The sequence below is a fragment of the Pelodiscus sinensis genome, chromosome 1 (genome assembly GCF_049634645.1).
Source record: "Pelodiscus sinensis isolate JC-2024 chromosome 1, ASM4963464v1, whole genome shotgun sequence".
NCBI lineage: Eukaryota > Metazoa > Chordata > Testudines > Trionychidae > Pelodiscus > Pelodiscus sinensis.
Window position 1 is genome coordinate 89,997,393 of NC_134711.1, and position 14,227 is coordinate 90,011,619.

The window sequence follows — 14,227 nt, forward strand, 5'->3', positions numbered from 1 at the left end:
TGGGTGGCCCACAGCGCTGGGGCTGATGATGCTGTAGCTCATGAGGGATCTGACTCTCACTAGCTGGATACTTTCATCACCCTGGGCCTCTCTATTCTTTCTTGACAGAGATTTCAGCTGATTTCAAGGAGCAGCCATCCCCAGCTGCGAAGGAGACATTGGTGTCTCCCGCATGCGCCTCACCACCCAGCAGCCACCATTCCTCTGAGCTTCCCCTGCAGATGTCCCTTGGCCATACCAGCTGCATACCTGTCATAGCAGGCCGGCTGGAGGACTTCCTGGAGAGCAGCACTGGCCTCCCGCTTCTGCCAGCAGGCCACGATGGGACTGAGCCCTTGTCCCTGATAGATGACCTCCATAGTGAGATGCTGAGCAGCTCAGCTATTCTGGACCACCCACCTTCACCCATGGACACGTCAGAATTGCACTTTGCCCATGAGCCTAGTGGGGGACTAGCCCTGGACCTAGCAGAGGCTAACCTGGACAGCATGGATTGGTTGGAGCTTCCGGGGGGTCCTGTCATGAGCCTTGCTCCCCTAAGCACTGCAGTCCCCAGCCTCTTCTCCACAGACTTCCTTGATGGACATGATCTGCAGCTGCACTGGGATTCTTGCTTGTAGCTCTCTGAACTGTGACTGAAGGGAATGGGGGGGAAGGCACTGGCATGGGGGGAAGAGGCCAATCAACCAAAAATGAGCCCCTTGAGTGTAAACTCTTCTCCCCGCCCCTCCACCACCACCACCACCACCACCCAGTTTGGACCTCCTATAGTGAAACTCATACCATAGCCACAGGCTGGCACAGCAGTTGTTGGGTCATTGTGCTCACTGGGAATACCATCAGCAGGTCAGACCAGCGCAGTAATTATAATCAAGGGACGAGGGTTTTGAGACTGGCTGGTTCCTTACCTAGACCCCTGCTCTGAACAAGAGAAATAACATCACTGCATGGCAGGGGCTCCCCTAGCTTGCAGGAGTAGTGGGACTGAATCTCTGCAACTCAACTGTGAGAAGCTGGAGAGGGAAGTGGCATGGGGCAGTCTAAAAGCAATTAGGCAACAAAAGGGGTTTATGCTGTTCTGGGAGGGCAGAGGGGTGAGCAGGCACTGAAAGGGACTCCTTGTGTTAGGCAGCAGCTCTGCTATTCCTCCCAGTGGCTGTCTAAGGAAGGGGGGGTGCTCCCTAGAGCACTGAGGGGAGTCAGGGGCTACTGGGCAGCCTTGTCAGGCCATTTTCATTTAGTGGAGAGACTTCAAGCCAAAGGGATGCGCAGGCAATAAGCCACCTTCCACCAGAGGCAGTACAAGGGTCGGGACGATTAGGATCTGATGTGTGGCTGGTGGGGAGAGAGCTACATGAGGTAATGTTCAGGCAGAGCACCCTTTCCTCTGGGGAGCTCTAATGCCACAGCCGTGCGTGCACAGACATATACCCTCCCTCTAGCATGTTGGGCTTTTGCTTCGTAGCGGCCCTGTGGTAGCCCTTCGCACCACCCGGGGAGAAGGCGATGATGAATGGAAACCCAGCTTAGCTGCTTATTGGTCTTGAGCCACAAAGTGCAGTAACTATTGCCACAGGAGCTTACAGGGCACTTCAGCACAAAACTGAGAGCCCATGCAAAGGGGCTCATGAGCTTCCTGTCACTCAGGTGGAAGGAGATTACTTGGCTGATTCCCAGGTCTGAGCTGCTGTTACTCTCATTAGAGCAAGTACATGCCTAGAATCCCAGTATGCATCTCCTAGGGTATGTATGGTTTTAGCTGTGTGTGGGGCTTTGGCATGGATGGGGGGGTGGGTGGAGGAGGGTGAGCTGTGTCCTCTGCAGCGGGTAGAATAGTCATGGCTACAGCACAGCACAGGAAAGGGGAAGCCTGCTGCTGGGTTCATGCCCCACAGGAGACTTTGGCCAAAACTGCATAAAAGAGCTAAATTCGTGTTGGGAGTCCCAGGTCTCCCACAGAGCTGGGGAGGGATGAGAATCTAGGCCTTCTAGCACTGAGGCTGCAACAGGCCCTTGGCTTCTTCTGCCCAAGCTCGCTACTGTCAGGGTAATAGCACCAGTCTATGCAAGCCCAGGTTTACTAGGAAAAATAGCCTTTGGGTGGCTCAAGCTGGGAGTGAGGGAGCCTCCTCGTGCTGTGGGCTAGTAGAGACCAGCAGCTTGGGCTATTTTTAGGTGAAATTTGCCTCCTGGCTTCAGCTGAACAGCTTTTTGCCTGGCGAGGAGTTGGGGGAGGTGAGGGACAATTCCCTGCTGCTGCTCCCCCGAGGAAGGGTTGGAGGACAGCTGCTGCAGCACTTCACCAAACAGAAGGGGAGAGGGAAGCCAAAAGCGTGAGGGCCAGCTGTGCTTAAGGTTCTTGGGCATTAGTGGCGGATGGTTCCGGGCAGGACAGGGCAATGGCACAGGCCCCTCTCTGGGGAGCAGGGATGGGGAGAGGTGTGGTATGTTATTCTCTGGCATCCCTAAAGCTGATACAATGACAGGAAGTTCTCTGCCCTGCTGTGCCTCAGTGCCCCTTCCTCAGGCTCAGAGGTATAAAAAGGAAAAAAAAAATCAATTTTCTTACTAGAAATTGAACTGCCAGTCTCACCTCACCACCACTTTTTTAATGTAACCCTGTGAGCTCCTTCTGCTGCAATGGGATGGGGATTTTAGCTTACTTTATATGGACTAGAAATGGCCACCTCAAGCAGCTTTGGAGGGTCTGCTTTAGCCTGTAGATTCACAAGTCCCCTTCTAAGCTGATCCAGCTTCTGGTCAGTGATGGTCATTCACCGTATCTTACAAAGTGAGCCAGCTAAACCATTTGGATCCTTGCCTCTTCTGCCCTAGATGGGTGCTGGCCCTCTGGGAAGCAGGTAGATTTGCTGTGTATGGCAGTGGTCAGAAGTCACCGTGGTCAATGGGGCTCTTGTAGAGAACCTGGCTGGTGAAGCTGCTTTCAGAGGAACAAGGCTGGAGTTGATGGTTTTGAAATAAATAGGAACAAGTAAATCCTCCTCCCCCAACCTGTGTGATAGGACAGACAAGGGCTGAGTCCCCTTAAGATTTCAGTTCCTCCTTGCAAATGCACCCAGTGTCCAAGCTGAATATCATGGCAGTATAATCGCACTGTCTGGCTTCTGTCCCTTTTGTACCTGGACAGAGACATGCCCCAGCATGGAGGGGAGAGGTTGCCCTGCTGCTTGGAACCTGCTGTTTATTAGTCACTAAGAAAGCATTTTTGTACACGTGTACATCCCCCTCGAGCTGTTCTTGGTGGGGGAGGAGTTACATCCCACATACTCTGTGTCAAGGCATAAGTGGCAGCTGGGCAGGGTGAACCTGAATCACAGCAGGGGAGTGTGTCTTGCTTTGCTAGAGCCCCTTCTCTTCCGTATGGTGGGCAAGCTGGTATTTCAATGCTGTATGGTTTGGGGAGCAGATGGAATCAGGCCATGGCTTAGCGATTCTAGCCTTATTGCACATGCTCTTCAAGGAGATTGCCTTTTTCTATTAGTCTGTGTTTAGCTGCTGTATACACAAGTCAGTGCTGCTGCTGTGTGCCCTACCATGCAGCTTTTTCCTTCTGTACTCCAGTGGTGTTTGGAGAAGCCATGTGCAGCCTGTTCTCTTACCCCTCCAGAACTGCTAAAGCTGAGACTAGTGCCAGGCTTCTCTCCTGTGGCCTGGAGTAGCCTGCTCAGTACCACTAGTGGGGCTGTCTAGTTTGTATCAGGGCAGTAGAAATAACCAGTTTTCCCTAGGGGGCTGATACCGCTGCAGCTGTTCTGCCCAGCATGTTACATATCACTTCAACCTTTGGATATTGTATACTTCCATCTACCTGAACACTTGCCCAGGGCTCTTGGGTTAAAGAAATTGTGTATAATGCAGAACAAACCCTTGTGACCCAGGCTGCAGTGGCTTCTGGCCTAATCTAACGGCTCCACTGTTGGAGGGGGAGTGTGAGAAAACTAGACTCCTCATCAGTATGGCTTAGGGAGCTGCTTTTACATGTAACACAGTGACCACTGCCCTCCCCCCACCCCTGTGCAGAGGATGGAATTTTTTTCCTACAACTAAGAACCTAAATATAAAAAAGTTAAGCAGAAACAAGCAATCAAAGTGCAATGAGATAATGCAGGAAGGTGGCATCAGTTTCCCAGGTGGATGGGAGAGAGAGCTAGATCACTCTCCTCCCCGTTCCCCCACTTCTGCCCCCAGGCTGTAAAGTGAGGTTTTCTAGTGCCAGGGAGCTGGGCCCCCATTTGCTGGTGATGCTTCTCAGTGCAGGGTTGGGGAGGGGGGAGCAGTTGGTTCCTTTTCACACAGAGTGACACAGAGGTCCTTGCAGACAAGCAGAATAATTCACTTCTCTGTACTCCTGGAGATGTTCCCCTGAGACACCCTTTGCATCACACCCAGAAAAACAGAAGCCTGATGTTCTGCCTCTCTTGAATGTAACCTAAATCTTTCTGCTGTAACCACTACTTGTTGATAAAATGTATATTTGATTAGCATGCACTCTCCCTTCCACTATGCAGCACCAGCAAGGGATGAGCAACATCATCTAAGACTACAGGCTCCAGCATGAACACTCAACTGGAAAGGACAAGAGTGAAGAGTTAACGGGGAGAGAATGGCTCCTTACATTGAATTATTTTTTCAGTTACAAATATTTGGAAAAAATCCATTTTATTAAAAAATAAAAAATATGACCAAACTGTCTGGGAACGATACAGGGCCATCCTTGCCTTAGAAGGCTGAAAGTCCTTAATCTTTTGTCTTTGAAACAAAGGTCGGAGTAGGAATGCTAAATTGCCAGGTGCATTACACATAAGCAACCTCCACTTTGAGTTTATTTTAATCACAGTAGAATTCTGTTCTTGGTGAAAGGTATGGAAGGGGATCTAATGGCCTGCACTGAAACCTTAAGTTTCTCTCTGTCCTCTCCCCAGATTTTATCTCTCCTCCATTTCTCCAAGACTGGTAAAATGTCCTCCCCCTTGGTTCAATGCAGAGGAGAGAGCTGCCACCTCAATTGGCATTCAGAATACACTTGTTTAGTATGTGCCCTTCTAAGTGCTGCTGTCAGACATGCATGCACATCACACTCCTGACCAGCACACAGCTGCACTGGGGGAGATGCTTGTGCAACACCATGTCTTATAGTCCTAGGTAAAAAGCACACAGGGAGACAGACCTATCACTACTTATTTTGCAACTACAATGCTGCTTCCTGGCCTATTTATTGGGTTGGGTTTTTTTCCCTTTTGTTGCACAACTTTATGCTAGGGAGTCGGCCTCTCTCAAATTCTTGTCCATTCAGTGTCTGTAGCACTTACCCAGATTATGCTTAAGAATGTGGAGTGCCAGCAAGAAATATGCAAATGAGACTAAGCATGGAATATCATGGAGCCTCATTTGCATACCTAATGAGCCACCATTTTTGCAGAGGAGGCTCTTGAACCAGAAGGAGCTGTCTACACTACCCCTCCTTGCGCAAGAAAAAAACCTCTTGCTCAATGCTGTTATGCCAATTATTTTCAGGAATAACAGCATTGCACAAGAGGGTTTTTCTTGTGAAAGGGGTAGTGTAGACAGCTCCTTCTGGCACAAGAGCCTCTTCAGCAAAAGTGGCAGCTCATTCCACACTTAGGCTCGTGCATATTTCTCATGCAAGAAGCCGCAAGTGTAGACATAGCCTAGTTGTCTCCGATGCCTCAATCATGTCCCATCCAAGTGCAAAGAATATACAGGGCTTGCCTTTGCCCCCCCCCAAAGGCTTGATTTCTCCCCTGAATATCAGCCTCTGAGGGTATACCAGTGATTTCCACACTTTAGTCTGTTTCAGAGCTGAAAGCCTCTAATAGAAGAAAGCTTTCACCTGCCAGACACTTTAAAAAAAAAACGAGGGGGTCATAAGTTACCTCTTATATCTGACAACTCAAAGGAGACTTTGACCTTTGTTGGTACCATCTGATACCTCTAGTAGATGTATCAAAGAACAAGATGGCCACCTCCAGGGTGCCAAAGCCAAGAGCCTCTAGGAGCCACAGAAACCACGCAGACAGCCTCCCCTCCCCCAATCAATTGCTAGGGCCTGCTTACAACTCTTAGCCCATACTCACCTCAACATTCCTTCCTTACACCAGATGCAAGGTTGCATCTCAAGTATCTTCAGGCTGAGGATTATGTACACCCCAAATAGTCTTTCCGAACAAATCACTGTTTCCAGGAGTACTAGTCTCTGGAAAGACCCTGAAATTCCATTCTCATGTCTCCTACCACAACATTCTTTGCACTGGAGAGCTCTTTTGGGAGGTCCATATATTTACGTGATTTCCCCAGAAAATGGTCCTCAAAGAAGGATCACTCAACATTCTGGAACAAAGGGTAGCCCATTAACCACGTTGGAACTTATTTCACAACAGAAAGGAACCCTCTGGCCGCTAATGTTGGGCAAGAGCACAGCTATGTATTATGTAAACTGATCAGAAGGCACAAGATCCTAGTTCTCACATCCTGTGGTATTTGAACATGTCCCCTCACATAGACACTTCAGTGGCTTACCAACAGGTGCAGACTCCCTAAGCAGGACCTTCCATCAGACTATGACTGGGAGTGCAACAGCTCCATCTTCCAGTGTCTCATCCAATCCTAGGCCTCTTCACAAGCTTGCCCAGTGCAAAAAGGTCACCTGTTCTATACAAAGGGAGGATTAAAGGCACAACTCCTTAGGTGGTGCCCTGTTAACTCCTTGGCCCCACAGCCTGGCCTATCCCTACTTACCTATACCTCTAATCCTCAGAGCTGCTAGGCAAGAACAGGCCCTTGGGGCTGAAACAAGTGTGGTATTTGGATCTAATTCATCTTGCTATGGCAATGCCTCTCCACACTCCCCTTGATAGTGGGTCTCCTGTCAGTGTTCTGGCACCCAGCACCATCCCAGACCCACACTTCTGAACCTGAAGGCATGGCTCCCTCATGCTTCCCAGGCGTAGACTGGAACTCGTGTGTAGTAGGCAACTTACTACATGAGACAGACTTATTGCAAACATGGAAACGCTTCCTTTCCTGGTGGTCTCACTACTTTTTGCAAGCCTCAGAAGCTCCATTGTCAGGGAGCCTGTTGGCCCTAAAGGCACAAAGCCTGTAAACAAGCTCTGCAAGTACAACTGCTGGCCACTCTAGCCTTTGTCACCCAGCAAAAACATTTCAGTTATTGCCCATCCAAGGCCACATTCCTTAAGGGGTTATTCCTGCCTGTCCAGAACACATCACCTCTATGGGCATTAAACCTGGTCCTTAGTGCATCAAGGAACCCCCATGTCCCATTTGAACCAATGGCTACCTGCTCTTTCTTCTTCAAGACTAACTAATAGCTGTCACTGCAGTCAGAAGAATGAGCACTACAAAATCTAGAGCAACAAGGTTACACTGTGCACAGTGTTTTATCCTAAACCCCATCCCTCAAAGAAGAAAGCTAGTCGTCAAACAACAGGGCCCTTCCCATCTTTGTATTCTTGGCAAATAGGAGAAAGGGACAGCTGGTCCCGCTTGTCTGTCCAAGAGGGTTTGATTGACTTCCTTTGAAATATCTCCCACAGTCTACTGCTGTAGCCCTCTTTAAGGACATTGCAATCTGCAGGGCTGCAACCGTCTCTTTGTCCAACTTTACACCACGCAACCTGCATCCATAGCTGACTGTACCTTGGGTGTCACCAGTCTGCCACCTTCTCAGCACCCATTTCTATACTGACATCTGCATGGGAGTCTCCCACACTGGTCCATCCCTCAGGTCACAGGCTACCTATGTGTACAGTAACTTGAGTTCTTCAAGGTGTTTTATGCGCACTGGTGCTTTATCGGCTGCTCACCTTCCATGTGTCATAGTTGAAAAGGAACTGGAACAGCAGCAGGGCTATGCCTCCCTGTATGCCCTCACCTGGAGCTCAAGACATGGCACTGTAAAACTGTTTACAGCCTCTAGTCAAGGACGTATGCACATCCTACAGTGGAGTAGCCCCAGGGATGGTGCATCTTGAATTCAGCTCCTGAGAGAAGCTGTGCTGTAAATGGATCCATTCCTGTAGAGCAGCACTTGAGTAGAAACAGGCTGGCGTGTCGTGTGCTCCTTCGTACCCTCTGATTTCTCTCCAACCTTCTTTAGGAGTCCATAGATTGATTGGGTTTGGGACACTATTCCGAGAGTGGCCAACCCTTCCTTTGCTTCCCTCCTAGTACAGAGGGCACCTTAGAAGGAATGGGGTGTAACTGTGTTTGGCCCTGGAATCTGTTTCCTTTACCCACTTCTCTACATTGAGCGTTGTTGCCTTGCCAAAAACCTCCCCCCCTTTTTTCCCCAACTGAAAAAGTTCAGAAAGGATTCACCTGCTGTGTCTTTTTACACTGATAAGTAGCAGGAGATGTGATTTGTATTTATACAGTTTAACTGTGGCATAGTCACTATTACAGGCACCCTGAATATTCTGTCCCAGGATGCTCTCGCTGGTGGTGGTGGTGCTGCTGCTTCCTGCCCCACCTGCCAGAGCTGGTTCTGACTGCTGCCTCAATCAGCAAGCCAGGCTTTACCTCATCTTTCCTGGCCCTACCGTTGTGCTGCAGAAATTGGTGCTAATGCAGTTCCCAAACTTGTATATTCTGTTATGCAACACAGAGGGGCACCCTTCCACCCAGGTGTGGGGATGCAATTGTCTTTGTTTATAAATCTCATAGCCCCTAGCAGATTGAAGCCTGTGCCAATTTGTTATCTCCAACCCAAGTTGAAAAGGATTAAGACCCAGTTCAGATGGAGGCAAGGACAAAAGAGATGAGCATTTCAGGATCACTTAAGAGCAGTTCTCTGCTCTGTAAAGCATCTTCCTTTCTCTTCAGGACACAGAGAGCAGGCATTAATCTCAACATCCCCAGCAACTGCAAGAGCACCAGAAGCCAATGAAAGCTCACACTCCCCCCCCACCCCCCCCCAAATCCCCTGCTGGAGAAAACCACCAAAACTCTCCCAAGATGCACTTTATTTACAATCCCAAAGACTAAAGGAAAGTAAGAATCTAGTGTCATTTCATCAGTAGTTTGTGCTCACAGACAAGTGCTTTCATTGATAGTCACAGACTCCACTGAACAGAGCTACCCTACTGCAGTAGTGATCCTCCATTCCTGACTTACAGTCCTCAGCCTCTTCCCCCAGGGCAGAGGCTGAGTTAATCTCCCTGAGCCAGCTCAGGCCCGAACCCACTTCCTGAGCTAAGATGATGCCAAAAATATACAGATATGTCTAGAGATAATTTACATCTTTTTGGTTAATTTAACACAGCTCAAGGCTAAACTGACAGCATGATCCTCCCACAGGCTAGGGGAGAATTGGGGCTCAACTCAACACTTCTGAGAAAAACCCCACCCCCTAAGGCAGTTGTAGTTGTTAACTGGTTGGTCCCTTAGGCACATCCACCCTCTGTCTCTTCCAGTGCTAGGGCAACAAGACAAAAATGGTGTGTCCCCAGCCCTGCCGAACAATTTCAGAACCAGCCTCCCCTCCGCAGAGGGAGGCTCCCACAGCACAAGAGACAGGGCGAGCGCAGGTCAGCAAGAGGTTCTGCTGCCATTGCTCAGCCTCTAAGCTTTTTCCTACCATAAGATGAGGAGAAACACTGGGTCTCATTCGGAGCTACCCTACCCCCATGGACCCTGCAGTTATCAAGTGCAGCCAAAGGAAGCTGCCGCTGCCTTCACATTCTGGGCTATGGTGGCACTTGGAAATGTTGTACAGACATGAAGATCCACTCACTACTTGGTGAGAGGGGGCATGAGGCAGACAAGAGCCCTCTCCCCGAGGAGGAGCAGGGTGGGCCACACGGGAAGCTAGAGATCTGGCCAGTGGAATTCAACACAGCTCCTCCACCCGAGAGCAGTGCTTACAGCTGGGGGCAAGGAAACACATGGGGCTGAGAGCTGGGCAGCTGGTGCAGGGTGTACTGCAGACAGGGGGAAGGATTTCTGCCTGGGAGACCACACACACCCCTCAATTACCTCCAGTGCCGTGCCTGGCCACCCTGTGACAAACAAGTGGGTATGGCTGTCACTTCAGCTGGACTGAGAGCAGCTGGGATGGGGGGAAGGAAGGAAGGAAGGAGAGTGTGTGCTGAATGTGGCAGTCTAGAAGTTCCACAGTGGGAGTGGGTGAGGTCAGCCATCTATGTCCCAGCTGAAGAGATGGTGCTTCACCAGCATGTCCTGCACTCCTTCCTTCAGTGGCTTCTTCTCCTTCTCCTGCAGGACAGAAAAGGCCAAAAATTACTAAGCAGCCACATGCAGGTACTACTGGCCTCTAGCACTGCAGGTCGGGGAGATGGGTGGTGACTTTTGGAGGGAGCTGCTGCCCTCACCCAACCTCTTGCACCTACCAAGCCCAGTGTCTCAAACCTGCAGTGTGACTGGGGTATAGTGGGAACAGGTAACTGGCACTCTTATAGCACCTGCTTCCGACCCTTTGCTGCTGGTGCAGCTGCATGAGTGGAAACCTTGTTCTCCAGCAGTCACTTGCTCAATCTTCTGGCCAAGAGAGAAGGAAGCAGGCACAGAAGCCACCCCTTGGGGGTATGAATAAACAAGGTTCTCTCAAAGGTGCACGGCAGCACAGCCCCCCCCAGCTGCTTAAACAGCCTTGCCCAGTCAGGGTCTCGGAGCTACGTGGGGCTGTGCTTCTGAGCAGCTTAGAGGGATCCCTGGTGGAAAGAGCCTGCAGTTTGCTCCACCCTGACTATCCCCACCAGGAGGGCAGGAGCTGAGCCTATTTTCAAACACCCAGGATGCTGCTGGTGATTGGTGGGTTTCTAATCGGAGGCACTGCTGGCCCTTGTGCAGCTGCAGGGCCTTGCCCTGGCTCTGCCGCCAACTCGGGAGGTGGCAGCTGCTCCGCTGTGAAGAAACCATTCCTTGGCGCTCAGCGCAGGGAGATGACCAGGCAACAAAGTTCAGTGTCAATTCTGGCTGAGCCCCCTTGGAATGAAGTGCTGCCTGCAGCATGGGGGCTGGTTAACATGCCAGGAAACAGGGAGGGCAGGCTGCTTTGGGGGGGAAGGGGGCCCAAGCCCACTCTCAGCCTCGGCACTCACCTCTCTCTTTATAGGAAGCTCCCAGTCCTGAGAGAGACTGAATGCAAACCTGGAGAGGACCCTGCAATACAAGGCAATGGTTACGCCCTCACAAAACCATCCTTGAGTGCAACTAAGATTTGCAGCTTTTATTGGGAAAAAAATAAAAAAGAGCGGCTAGTCCTAGGCAGTGGGAAAAAGCTTGAAACGCGACCTAACTGCAACTGATGCAGAGAAATCTGCCTGAGTCTGCAGGAAGCCCAAAATAATAAGCATCTCAATAGGAAGTTAACAACAAAAGCCGCTGCTCTGGGACCCCGCCATCACCCAACAGAGAGCTGCATGTGACCAGAGGGGGAGGGTGCAGCAGGCCCAGACCAGCCCAATACATCCTGGAGACTTCTGCAGCTGCTCTTTGGCAGAGGGAGAGAGATCTCCGCTCAGCACTGCCGTGCCAAGTGGCGAGTGAGTCCAGAGCTTGGAGTGTGGGGGGCACTTCTGGCCCTGGAAACCTGTCATTCTGCCCTGTCCTCTGCCTCATCCCATGGCCTGCACACTAGGGATGTAAGCGACTAGTCGACTATCCGATAAGCAAAACTTACCGGATATTAAACTAGTCCTTCCACACTAATCACTTCCCTGGGAACAGGAGCCAGTGCTGGGGCGGGGGAGCCAGCTTAAAAGCAGAGCTCTTAAAACACTGGTGCACAGTGGGGGAGACCCAGCGCAAGCTGGTAATCAGCTGTCCCGGCTTGTGCTGGGTCCCTCCTGCTGCTCTTTAGCCCCTTAAATGTATTAAGAGCTGACAGCACCGTCTCCACAGGGGGAAAGGGGTAGAAGGGACCAGGCGCAAGCCAGGAATCAGCTGATTCCCAGCTCACAACCAGTTCCAGGCGCTGCACCTCCACTTTTTAAATGCATTAAGAGCTTGCTGACTTTTAATACATTTAAAAATCAGAAGCGTAATGGGGGGGACCTGGAGCGAGCTGGGATGGCTGATTCCCAGCTCATGCTGGGTCCCCCTGCTGCTCTTTAGGCTCTTAATACTTTTAAGAAGGCAGAGCCGCTGCAGGGTTAGCTCCTGGGCGGGAGCTAACCCTCCTGCAGCTCCCCCCATTTATCGACTAATCCATCAACCAGTCAATTAGTTGATTAAACTAAATGTAACATCCCTACCGCACACATGCCTTGAGAGAGCCAGTGGAGGCTGAGCTCACACTAGTGTCAAATGAAAGTGTGGGAGCTGATCCTCCAGCCCTTCCACAGATAGCTAATGTCTGCCTAGCGGGGGGAGGAGAAGGTAGAGCACTGAGCCTACTCTCACCCACCCAATGGGCCCTCTGTATGGAGAAACAGAGAATCAGTGAGCTGGCCAAGGCCTGACAGTGGCAGCGCTGGGATTAGAATTTCACAGAGGCTCACTCATCACTCATTTGACAGAGCCTCGGGGCTCTGAGGAGAGCTTGCTTTGTCTCCCACCGCCCCACCATGTCTGTACCAAACCCAGGGAGCCAGAGAAGGAGTTTGGGGAAAATTCTTCATTACACAGCAACAGACAACTCCTGCCATTTGATCCTGGACGTCAGCTCCCCACACATGTCCTGTCTGTGCCGTTGCGGGCTCAGCCTCAGCCGGTGGTGCTTCTCCTCATTGGCACTTGGCCAGCGGAACCCCAGTGATGGCTAGAAAGTTCTCACCACACAATGCTGCACAGCTTGAGTTTACAATGGACTCTGCTCTCATGTCCCGACTTGTGAGCTGGACTGAAGTGCAGGGGGTGGTATCAGGAGCAAAGCAACAGCTACATGCAGACAGCTGATGCCTCTTCAGGGGAATCCCTTTCCCTGGCTTCAAGAACATCCCAAGAAGAATGGGAGACCCTGTGCTGCAGCATGGTAAGAGGGCTCCTGAGAGGGGAAGCTGCTGCACTCCAGTCAGGGTGAAGGGGCATGGGAGCAACAGGTTGGTTAAAGGCTCCAGGGAGGGTGACAGGTGGCAGCAGCAGTGCCAGAGGCAATAATGGAACCTGTGTCCCTGACACATGCTTGGCTTGGCGCTGTCCCTGAGCCAGCAGCAGAGCTCCCAGGGACTGATTTATGTCCCTTCCTCACAGGCAGCGCTGGAGGGGACAGGCGTGCTGGGGGTGGGGGACCCTGAACCGACCTGCTGCTCCCCCAGAAGAGCAGGTGTGGATGGGGAAGGAGAGAAGCCATCCAGTTTGTGTCAGCCCTGCCATTAGATTTGACTAGCTCAATGGCTGATCCTCACCTGAGCCTCCAGTCGCTGAGCCTAACCCTTCTTGGCTGAGGCTCCAGGACAGGCACTGTCAGCAGCTCCTCCGCACTGCTGGATTCACACTGGCCTGCCCACTAGGGGAGGATGGGTCCTGGGAGCGGTTTTGGGGGTTGCTCCATTACAGCAGGCTCAGGGCAAAGCAGCTAGAGGCCTGAGAGCAGCAATGGCTCAGGTGGAGCTGCTGCTTCCCCCACATACTCTCACCAGGCCCTGCTCTTAATCAGGAAGTGAGAGTGAGTCCCGATTCACATCAATCAGTGTAAACAGCAGCTGCTGCTCAAGGGCATTGGGAGGAAATCCCCTCGAGCGGGGTGCAGCTCTGTTGGCAGAGCTGTGTGAGGAGACGGGTGTGACACACACAGGGCTATTTTGTGGCAGGTTACACAAATGGCAGCACAACAGCCAGAGACTGCTCAGTGCAAGGGGCCAGCAGAGGCCTGTAGGGTGCTGCAGCAGGTGGCTGAGCACTGGGGACTCCACTCACCTGAGCTCACACTTGATCTGCACCCAGCCAGGGCTGCGCAGGAAGGACCAGGGATGGAACCATTTCTCCACTGTCTGCAGGCTCGAGCACAGCACTTCCAGCCACAGGTGCAGGACTTGCTCACTGCACGAAGGGAGGGGAGAGTCACTAGCAGCCAGGGCTCTTATCAGGGGGCTGGTGGCCTTTCCCTTTGGGACACCCAGCTTCCAATCCAGCCCTAGCCCCCAGGTCTCTTCCCCTATAGAAGCAAGGACGATAACAGGAAATTGCTCCCTTGGGTCAAGTGTAGCTGAAAATAAGACACTGGCTTCTGCCCAATGCTCTGCCCCTGCCAGCGCTGGTGGCGACT

At 51.5% G+C, this 14,227-nt stretch overlaps 2 protein-coding genes across 14 annotated transcripts in view; one reads left to right on the forward strand and one right to left on the reverse strand.

Annotated features, from left to right (window-relative positions):
- MRTFA (myocardin related transcription factor A) overlaps positions 1-4,708 on the forward strand; it is a 176,583-nt gene extending 171,875 nt beyond the window's left edge. For all 9 annotated transcript variants that reach the window (XM_075913253.1, XM_075913250.1, XM_075913240.1 and 6 more), the window contains one exon: positions 109-4,708. In XM_075913253.1, coding sequence (XP_075769368.1) covers positions 109-620 — 512 coding nt within the window. In that variant the 3' untranslated portion in view covers positions 621-4,708. The remainder of the gene's footprint in view (positions 1-108) is intronic.
- A 4,298-nt stretch (positions 4,709-9,006) lies between these two features.
- Positions 9,007-14,227, reverse strand: part of SGSM3 (small G protein signaling modulator 3) — a 56,117-nt gene continuing 50,896 nt past the window's right edge. For all 5 annotated transcript variants that reach the window (XM_075913324.1, XM_075913316.1, XM_075913307.1 and 2 more), the window contains 3 exons: positions 13,879-14,001; positions 11,121-11,181; positions 9,007-10,275 (listed from right to left, as the gene is read on the reverse strand). In XM_075913324.1, the coding sequence (XP_075769439.1) occupies positions 10,192-10,275; positions 11,121-11,181; positions 13,879-14,001 (268 nt within the window). In that variant the 3' untranslated portion in view covers positions 9,007-10,191. The remainder of the gene's footprint in view (positions 10,276-11,120; positions 11,182-13,878; positions 14,002-14,227) is intronic.